This window comes from Clupea harengus, chromosome 16, assembly GCF_900700415.2.
Source record: "Clupea harengus chromosome 16, Ch_v2.0.2, whole genome shotgun sequence".
Classification (NCBI taxonomy): domain Eukaryota; kingdom Metazoa; phylum Chordata; class Actinopteri; order Clupeiformes; family Clupeidae; genus Clupea; species Clupea harengus.
Genome location: NC_045167.1, coordinates 15890698 through 15900224, shown reverse-complemented (window position 1 = coordinate 15900224; position 9527 = coordinate 15890698). Strand labels below are relative to the sequence as shown.

Sequence of the window (9527 nt, the reverse complement as noted above, 5' to 3'; positions counted from 1 at the left end):
TATATATATATATATATTGCATGTGTGTTGGGGTGGGAGGGCATAGGGTTTTTTTTTTTTTTTTTTTTAAGCTACCCTCCAGATATGAGGGGTATTTTTTTGAATGTGGGCGGGATTTTTCCCTCCTCTCTTGGCGCCTCAAATAACCGGAAGAGATAACTCCTACTTCCACCCGGTCAGTCTGTAGCTTCCGTGTGGCCCTGTCTGAAGTCGTCAACACGCCGTCCTGCCTCAAATTGTAATTGGCGCTAGCTATATTTAAATTCACTGGGAAGCTAAACTTCAAGATATGCATATTAAACCAGGTGAGCGTTATTTTCTTCAAAATGTGTCCATTGTTACATATATAGATAATGCTACTTTGCCTAATTATCTATGATAGCTGCCTAGCCAGCTAGAGTTACTTAGCCTGCTAGCTGGGTACACGGTATTAGACAGTTTGTCAGCACGCTTTGAATGAAGTGGGCGCTCAGTCTTACGGAACTTTTGATGTGGCTAGCTGTGTAAGATATCCGACCTATTATGGATGTGTCATTTTGAAAAGTCAACTTTATGTAAAAAGTTAAAATGTTTCATATTGTTAATCTAGGTTGTAGTCACTGTCAGTGTATCTGGATTAATGCTTTTCTTTTCCTCAGCTGAAGTAAGCTGGTTAGCCAACGTCTGCCAACTAGCGAGGTAGCCAAGTAGCTAATGTTAGCCAGGATATAGTGGTCAGTCGTATCATACTTTTTTCTATCAAGATCGATTTCCTGGACCTTTTATTATGAGTTTTATTTGTCCTGCTGCCCAATCCATGTTCTGTTGAGCAGCAACTGGGCAAAATTGACGCAAAATCAGGTACTGAAGTGAACTTCTGTAACGCTAGCTGGCTAACTTGGTAGCTAGCCAACCCCTCTGTTGTTGACACCAAAAGTTGGCTAACATTAGGGCACTAGCTGTCTTCTGGCTTTTGCTCCTTGTCGAAATCTCTAGAAGCGGTGTTTGCGTACAAGAATCGTGCGCGTTTTGACGGTCTCGAAGTGATGAACTGTGTGTTTAACCAATGTACTCTAGCTGGTTTGTTGGTCTATTAATTACTTAGCCTTAACTGACGCTAACGTTTATGAGCTAACTTAAACGCCAACTCAGCGAGCCAGTTGAAGTTTTTTTTTTTTTTGCCCCCGTTCAATTTCTCAACCACCACATGCCTTTTGGGCTTGCTCGATAGCGACTATTCTATAAGGCTGTATATGGTGTTAGTCTGGCTGACTAAACATTGAATATTTTTCCTTTAGTTATTTAAAAACGTAGCCCAAGCACCCTTTAAACGTGGCAATGTCCATTCATTTCTTTGTATTTATTTATTTATTTATTTCCCCCAGTTCTGCATTGATTTAATGGATGAGTTTGATATATTTTTTTTCTTCAGGTTCTTGGGAGGCCAACAACGCCGTATGTGAGTCAGATCGCCTGTGTGACCCTGCTGTTCTGGTTTCACCCCCCAAGCCTGAGCCTCACATCCGGAACCGCCGTCTTTCTCCTGGTTCTGGCATTTGTGGCGGAGGGGGAGGAGGCTCCTCTGCGGGGCCTGACAAGCAATTCAGACAGGTTTCTCCATCGGCGCCCGAGGCCGTTCTGAACGGGATAGGCCAACCATTTGCGTTTCCTCACAGCCGCGAGAGGGAGCGGAGGGGCCACATCAGAGGCCGCGGCCCCCGACGGGAGAGCCCAAGGGTGAGTGGACGCCCCAGCGACAAGGCCCAGAGACCCGGCCCCATCCAGAAGGCCCGGTGGGTGGAGGACAGCCTGTCTTTGCTCAAGCCTCCACCGTCCTTCCCGGTGAAGGACAGCCCTGCCAAGCTGCAACCGGCCGTGAGTTACGCTTCCAAGGTGAAGGCAGGGGGTGGCGTGGCGGGGGGCACCGAGGAGCCCCCCGGCATCGGGGTGCTGCTGCAGAACCAGTGGGGGCTGAGCTTTATCAGTGACGGACCCGCTGAAAACAGTCCCTCTGCAGCGGCCCCTGAACCGACTCAAAACCTAACCCCCCCGGCTACGTCAGAACCTGCGGCCAGCCACCCCGTTGCCCCCTCGAACCCCCTCACTGGAGATATGGACTCTGAAAAGCCTGCCCTCCCCACCACTCCTGCCCTTGCTGTGTCCTTCTCCATGGAGCTGTGCAACAGACAGGATGAAAGCTCTGGAGAGCTGCTGCTCACCTGTCGCCACCTGGTAGAGGCTATGCAATATCACGTCCAAGGTGAGAGTGGTATTTTTTTCTTTTCTTTTTTGTCTATGATGGTGGCATTAGTGCTAAGGCAAATTGTGTCTGCGTGGATTTGTGTGCGTTGACTGAGCATATAAGCAAGTTTCTTGACTGGCTCAGGGTCAAGAGAAAACTATCTTTTTACGCTATGTATTCATTTAGCAGATGCTTTCATGCAAAGCTTCTTGAAGTACAGGTGCACATTTTCAGACCAAAAAGGCCGGTAGCTAAAGGTAGGAAGCAATTGCTATTTAGATTGAGGAGTAAATACTTATGAAGGAGCAGAGAATTAGACTTACAACAACAAAAAAGTATTTGCTATAGATTCACACAACCTACAGATATTATACACTGTGATTGAGTGTGTGATCTTATGCGCTTAGACGCATGTCTGCAACAGCTTAACTAGTAGTTTATACTTTGGAGACAAAATGTGCATGTACGTTTCAGACTACTGAAGCCCTCAGGTTCTTATTCACAGATTTTTGTAAAAGCATACAGTAGTTACCAGTTTATTAGGTACACCTGGCAAAAACGAATGCAGTCTAATACAATGGCGCTGTTCCCCTTCACGATTGATATAATGTTTATGTGGAAACCGTTTAAGAGGTGACAATTCAACTGTGTGATCATTTTGGAGGATATAGTAATTGGTGATATTAAACAGTATAGATTTTTAACACGGGTGTTTCTGTTGTTTAGCCTGATTTAAAATGGGGTTGTCAAAATAGAAACACACGGTACAATTCAACAGCACCATTACTTCAACAGCAGCCTCCAGAATGTACAGTGAAATCAACAGCTCTCTTAATTAGTTGAAACTAATATTGAATATTATAAACCTCATGCAGCTAAGATTTATTGCAGGACTGGTGTATTAGACTGCATTAGTTTTACTTCAGTGTTTCTAATATACTGGCAAAAGAGTGTAATTAGGCTATATTCCTTTCTGGGTAAGTCGATAGACCCACACGCTTTATTACTTGAGTTGTTGGTAATGTGGATATGAATCCATTTATAGTGTTCATTTCATGGCATGGCTGAATTCTGCATTGCTCTGATCGTAGTAATTGCAGTCAGACACCATGCAAGATCATATCTCACTGTCCTCTGATTCACATATGGTCAGATAAACTTGTCTAATCACTAGATGGACACTGAGCACATTGTAACCCCTGGAATTCAGGAACGTCCTCAAGTAGACCTTTGTTACAAACTTTTTTTTTTTTAGATGCAAGTATTATCAAGACTAACGTTGTCCATACTAATCAATGGGAATGTCCAGGGCAGATAGCAGCACTAAGATTGATAACCCAGTCACACTTTTGCTCAGGGGGGATCTTTCATTCTACTGAGCAGTCCTAGTGGACAAAATATACAATACTGTGAAGATATAAGGTATCAGGGGACTAGGTTTGATGTACGTACTTATGTATATATTTGTTTACCCACCCTCATTGTATAGAGTTATGGATCTACCTAGAGTTCTGCGTTTGTCAGGTTTGATGTCGGAGCTTTTTAGAAAAATGCACAGCTTTTAAAATATTCATCATGGTTTTTTTTTGGGTGGTGTGTGTGTGTGTCATACCGTTCCTCATTATGACTGTCTCTTCATTTGCAGAATGGAACACTGTGTACAACAGACAGAAAGAAGGTAAGAAAACCATAAGCCATCCATTAAGAATGAACCACTATACCCAGTGCTCTCAAATAAAGTTGATGTTTTGAGTCAATAGACAGAAAACCATTTGATGTTGCCATGAAATGTAAACCTGTGATCATAATGAGCAGTCAGTCAGAAGGCAGCATCATTTCTGATGCCGAAATGCCTAAAAGAGTACGGAGCTCGAAGTGGTTGAATGAGTTTATTCAGATGGGGAAGGGCGGAGCGATGTGACCCAGAACAAATACTAGGATCATTTCACTGATTCACCTGAGCAACAATTAATCAGTGATCATGATCGCTTGTACTGACTAGTTTCAAAATGCCACTTTAATAAATGGCCTTTGCACAATAAGCATCTGTGGCAAATATCATGGCATCAGTACTCACAATGATTATGAAAAAGGTAGGCATTACTACTTCGGATGTTATTTTACATGGAAATCTTCACAACCTGACTGTCTCGGTTCATGGAGATGAATGCATTTTGGGTCAGTAAGAGGTTCGAAATGGGCGCAGTGGTAGATTTTCTGGTAAGGGTCCATCCCAATGGAGAGCGGTTTCCAAGTGACATGTGACTTGTCTGTGTCAGATGCTCGGCTGAACAGGAGGTCCTTGAGGAGGTGTTTCAGTAACAGCTGCTGTCTTTACCCTTTCAGATCCAGAGAAGGTGGTCTGGTACAAGAACTCCCTGGAGCAGCCGGCCTAGCACCAGGACGCACGGGACACTTATTTTTGTTGTTTTTCTTTCTTTCTTTTTTCTTTTCTTTCTTTTTCTCCGTACATGTACACACAAACACACTTGTATGTACCTAGCAGCCATGCTATTGCTCTCACACGTGTACACACAAACACACAAAACAAACACACATACATAGACACACTGCACTCAGGTTGATCTTTTTCACACATCCACAATGAAACACTTTGATCCTATCCCTTGAAGAGAGAATTAAGTCTTGGACTTCTCGGTTGCCTTACAACAGAGCCTGCCTCAGTGAACCTGATTTCTTGTACATTGCTCGAATGGATAGCCTCATCAGCCCCTTCTCCTTGTTTTTTTAAACCATCACAAAAAATAATTGAGAATTTTTAAAGATGGGTCTGTATTAAGAGCTGTAATTTTATTGTAAAGAACTACAGTTTTATTCTAAAGATGTCCTATTTCCCTTCCATTGTTTGGGGGTCCCCTCTGACATGCGAGTGGTCAATCAAGCACTTTCCTATCCGTTGTGATTGTGAACAGAGCTTTCTAATACAGCCCTCTCAGACTGATTGTATTTTTTAAAGCACAGACTTAAAATATATCTGTAGTAACCTAACCCCCACCCCCTTAAAACATCCTTTCACACTTGCTTTCATATACTTTTTTTTTTTTTTTTTTGTCCCCTATAGGGATTGCTATATGTGCTTTCCCCACGAGTTTACGTAGGTGCAGCTTGCACAGTGTGGAAGTGCCCTTTTTTGAGTGTGTGTGTGTGTGTGTGTGTGTGGTGTGTATTTCCCCTCTTCCCTGCCTCCTTTTTGACACACCCAATTTAGTTCAATGTTTGGTTGAATGTCAATCATACACCCAGTCTAGGATCATAGTTGATTTTATTATGGGTTATGATTTTGGGTTAGAATGGAAAATTTATATTATTAAAGAGCCTACACTGGAGGAAGTTTTGATGGTAAATCAGCAGTATTGAAAAATTAAAAATAAAAGAAGTTATCAACATGAGCTAAAGTCTTGTGCATGTCTGTGTGGCTTTCTTCCATTTTGGATGCTCTGTTGGTTTCAGGCTGTGAAGTTTTCACTACTTGAGGGTTATGAAATGCTACAAGTCCAGAAGGGGGCACTATTGAGTTGCTGAACATGTGCAACCCATTTGAACGTTGTAATGATGACTAACATTTTATTAATTTGGATACATTGATTGAACTTTAGTCTGTCCAATTTCAGCAAAGAAGTAGAATGTTGTTACGATCCCGGCTCCTGGAATGCAACTTTAAAAATGAGACGGACACCAGAGATCATGAAAAAAAGCCTTTATTCCTAATAAATTATTTAAAATCTAGGAGATGCAAAATACACATATCCCTTCACTGATATTGCATACAAAGTAATCACCTTCTAAACTCTGGAATGCATGTACCGAAACATCCTGCTGTTCTCTGCCTATAGCGCTGCCGATGAGAAATGGAGTCACTGAAGTGCAACTTAAATACATGGAGGTACTTTTAGCATCCACGGCACTTGTGGATAATTTCTTCAACTAATTATAAAATAAAGGTTCTTCAAGAAGATTCATTGAGTAATTAAGCCTTTATTGAAGGTCAACATAAGAAGTCTGGTTCTAATGAAGTATCAGAGTCCCTTTAGAAACTGGCCACTATTATGTTGGGTTCCCATTTCTTCCTACTTCAGCATATTATGACATGTGATGTTATCTGGTTTAGTGGTTGCGCAGTTTAAGGTTTACGGCCACCATTTTGTGTAAAGATTCTTCACAGTTTTCTTGTTGATGTGCAAGCTTGCAAAATGACTGATGATCCCTCAAAGTTGAATTTTGTTATTCTAACCACCGGTTGTTCCTCAAGAGGTTTACCCATTTATGATTTTACTTGACTACTTGGTTATCTTCTTCAAATTAATTTTGATGGTGTATGGTCATGTGAAGGACAGATCAACACAAATAAAGTCTATTTCTATGTAGTTTTGTGGTCCAAGTCCCAGTGGAAAACCACCACAGCACGATATTGCCAACTATATCACCAAAAGGCATCAGTTAGCATGCTAGCAAGCTGTCATCAATTTTAACTGTGCTGTTGTTGGTGTTTGCAAAGTACTGCATTCCTTTTAAATAGCTTACTAGTTACATAGAAACTGCACATATTCTTCCATGAAGACGTACACAATATCCATCCATCCAGTTATTGATATGTGCACCGTGAAGCCAAACACAATCCTGTCCTTCTGGACGTTCCCCATCTGGTCCATTGTCAGGCTGATCCTTGTCCCAGAACCTATAAGACCTATCATGAGTAAGGTGTGTTTGTTGCTATATCTGAAATGATCAGATCTGGTTACATTTTCCTGCCATAGATACGGTCCTGATCCAAAAACTAACTAGAAAGTTCTTGAAATTCTAGACAATGCATGTCAAAGTAACTGTTCTTGATAGTCTTGCAGAGAAAACCTTTGTTTGGAGGAGACTATTTGGGGGGGATTTTTATCAAACTCCATTCCACACGTGAGTGAAGTTATTCTTACGTCAAGTTGTCCTGAAGAGACTTGCCATCTAACCACAGCCATTGACCCTCTTTCTGTCTGTCGGTCAGCCCAATCCAAAAGGGAATTTTCTTGAGGGTAGTTCTGTTGATATGGTTCACCAAGAACGACTGGAAAAAATAAATTCAGCATCTGTTTAGTTTAATACATTGGGGTCATAAAAGTCTTTGGGTGAATCTGATTGTCAAATTATAAAATGTCCCTAACCTGTTCCTCCTCGCTGTCAATAGTCACCAAGTCTCCTCCTGCAGAAATACATTTCTGCCTGCTCTCTTCCCATTGCAGGAGCTCATCAGACAACAGGTAGAATTTACATTTATGTGGGATCCACAAGGTTTGGGCGCTGCAGAGGTAAAAGGCCATGCAGTGTAAAAGGAACCAATTTCCAGTTATGCCTTGTAAAACATTATTTTGGGCCATAAATTCCCTGAAGCACCAGTCAACCATATCTCACTCAGGCATCTGTCGTAGAAAAAAGACATTGTCTTGCAGGCAACCTGTTTTTGGCGGCTATCACCTGATTATGTTTATAAATGCTTATTCAAACTAACTCGCAAACTTATATTTGTTTTTTGCATCTTGCACACTTTGGGCCTTAGTTTGGCGGTGAAAACCATAGACATATATACGTATATATTAATGTGTCTATGGTGAAATCGGTCGGCGACAAAAACTATTGGCGGAAACAGTGCATGAGCAAGCGGTAAAGGGGCGATCAAAGGTACTGAGCCTGGCTGAACTTAATTAGTCAAAGGTTTGGTTAAAGTCGACCAATAGCATTGTAAGGCAACCCCTTTAATCTGAATGTGTCAGACGAGATTACAGTGTAAAAATATGGCAATATCGCAGTGGGTTCCGGACAGTTTTAAAGAAATAAACCGTAGAACTCCTCCTTGAAACATAATTGTAGCCTGTCACATCTGTTTTAAAACGCCCTACCACATCCCTTCGGACTGACCGTTATATTGTTATTCAGGGTAGCCTATGTGATTTTGATCTTTATTGAGATCAATAGGCCCATCTCCCGTAGGCATACATTCTGGATCATTTATTTTAGATTAGAATGTAAATTGTCCAAATATGAGTAACATATGATAGGCTACGTAATCAATTTAATAATCTAAATTCGTTTTATGGAATACATGTGCAACTTTGGAGGTATTAGAACGAAAAATGTAGATCTTACATTTTTGCTGAAATGTTAAATGTTTCAGCAGACATTACTTGCTGAGGTGTGACTTGTGGGGACAGAAGAGGTCAGCTCTATTTCCTATGGAAATAAAAGTTCTCCGATGTAAACCTGGGTTTTCATAGTAGGTTATTTGTACTACTTTCCCCAATAGCACAGGCGACGTATTGCGTGGTAATGCGAAAGAATGATCTTAATCTTTTAAGCTATGCAACAGCATATCAAGTATAGGTTAATCTCAGGTGTGCAAGACTATGGTATTCGACGTTACTTGCATTGAATTTTTATCTTTTAAATGGCTTTTTTAATTATTATTATAGGCTATCTAGTGCAGTTGGTGCATCCAGAAACCCAGCAGAACCGGACAGGTGAGTGAAAGACTGTTAGGTTAAGTATTGGATCAACGGGAGAGAGCGGACATGTAGGCTATATATAGCCTACTAACAAAAGGGGATATCCCAAAGACAGGGGACACCACTGATGCGTAAACAGCAAGAGCATCAATGATCAGTAGCCTACATGGATTGGGAACGCACAAGATATGGAGGTTATTAGCTATGTTTATGTTGATTAATTTGAACACCTGGACGATGCTGAATGGAATCTTTCTGCATTTTGTATAGCGGCTAAGAAAAGAAAAGAGAGCTTTTATGGAAAATGCGGGTGCGCTGCATCTCTTCTTCTGCCTTAGTGTAATTGGACTACAATATGTGAATCGAAGGAACTAGAAATGTCATTATTGTGTATTTACATCATGGATGACATTTGTTTACTGCTTACTGAGCATTTAATTAAAGTTGCACAATGGAACTACCCCTTCCAAAGTCTTTCAAAGAGTTTAACCTTTTAAAACAAAGTTTTGTTCTTTTTAGCATGCCAGGATATGTTAACTTCGGGGATAGCTGAGAGAGCATTAATTAACACATGTAAGGCCCTTTAAGAAAATGATTCATTTTGTTAATGCCTTTCTTTTATTGATAATGCTATATAGTTGAAATTCACGTGTGCTTGAAGTAACTACAATTATGATGCCTTTTTTACCCTTGTTTCCTGCTGGAATTCGTTTTGTTGTACCCAATCCTGTGTGAGAAGTATTTTTTTATTTTATTCAAGCTAGTTGGATTTTAGGAGGCAGGAATTGGAAGTCTTCTGCCTG

General features: G+C 41.0%; 1 protein-coding gene, 1 long non-coding RNA gene and 1 other non-coding gene across 3 annotated transcripts; 2 read left to right on the top strand and 1 right to left on the bottom strand.

Moving 5' to 3' along the window:
• Positions 1-132: 132 nt before the first annotated feature.
• Positions 133-5631, top strand: si:ch211-214j24.10 (uncharacterized protein LOC558894 homolog). The gene is made up of 4 exons (XM_012823533.3): positions 133-305; positions 1412-2239; positions 3867-3899; positions 4568-5631. Exons 1-4 carry the CDS (start codon positions 290-292, stop codon positions 4615-4617), a joined length of 927 nt encoding a protein of 308 aa, XP_012678987.1. The 5' UTR covers positions 133-289; the 3' UTR covers positions 4618-5631.
• LOC116224264 lies at positions 3280-3414 on the top strand. The gene has a single exon (XR_004165535.1). It is a non-coding gene; the product is annotated as a small nucleolar RNA SNORA15 (small nucleolar RNA).
• Positions 5632-5759: 128 nt separating the features above from the next.
• On the bottom strand, positions 5760-7503 carry LOC105896703. The gene is made up of 3 exons (XR_004165457.2): positions 7390-7503; positions 7165-7292; positions 5760-6917 (listed from the first exon to the last, which is right to left on the bottom strand). It is a non-coding gene; the product is annotated as an uncharacterized LOC105896703 (long non-coding RNA).
• Positions 7504-9527: the final 2024 nt, after the last annotated feature.

Excerpts from the sequence above, each read along its gene's own strand:
- si:ch211-214j24.10 (XM_012823533.3), top strand. Across the intron at positions 2,240-3,866 it reads TATGCAATATCACGTCCAAG|AATGGAACACTGTGTACAAC; the intron begins GTGAGAGTGGTA and ends CTTCATTTGCAG. Across the intron at positions 3,900-4,567 it reads GTACAACAGACAGAAAGAAG|ATCCAGAGAAGGTGGTCTGG; the intron begins GTAAGAAAACCA and ends TTACCCTTTCAG.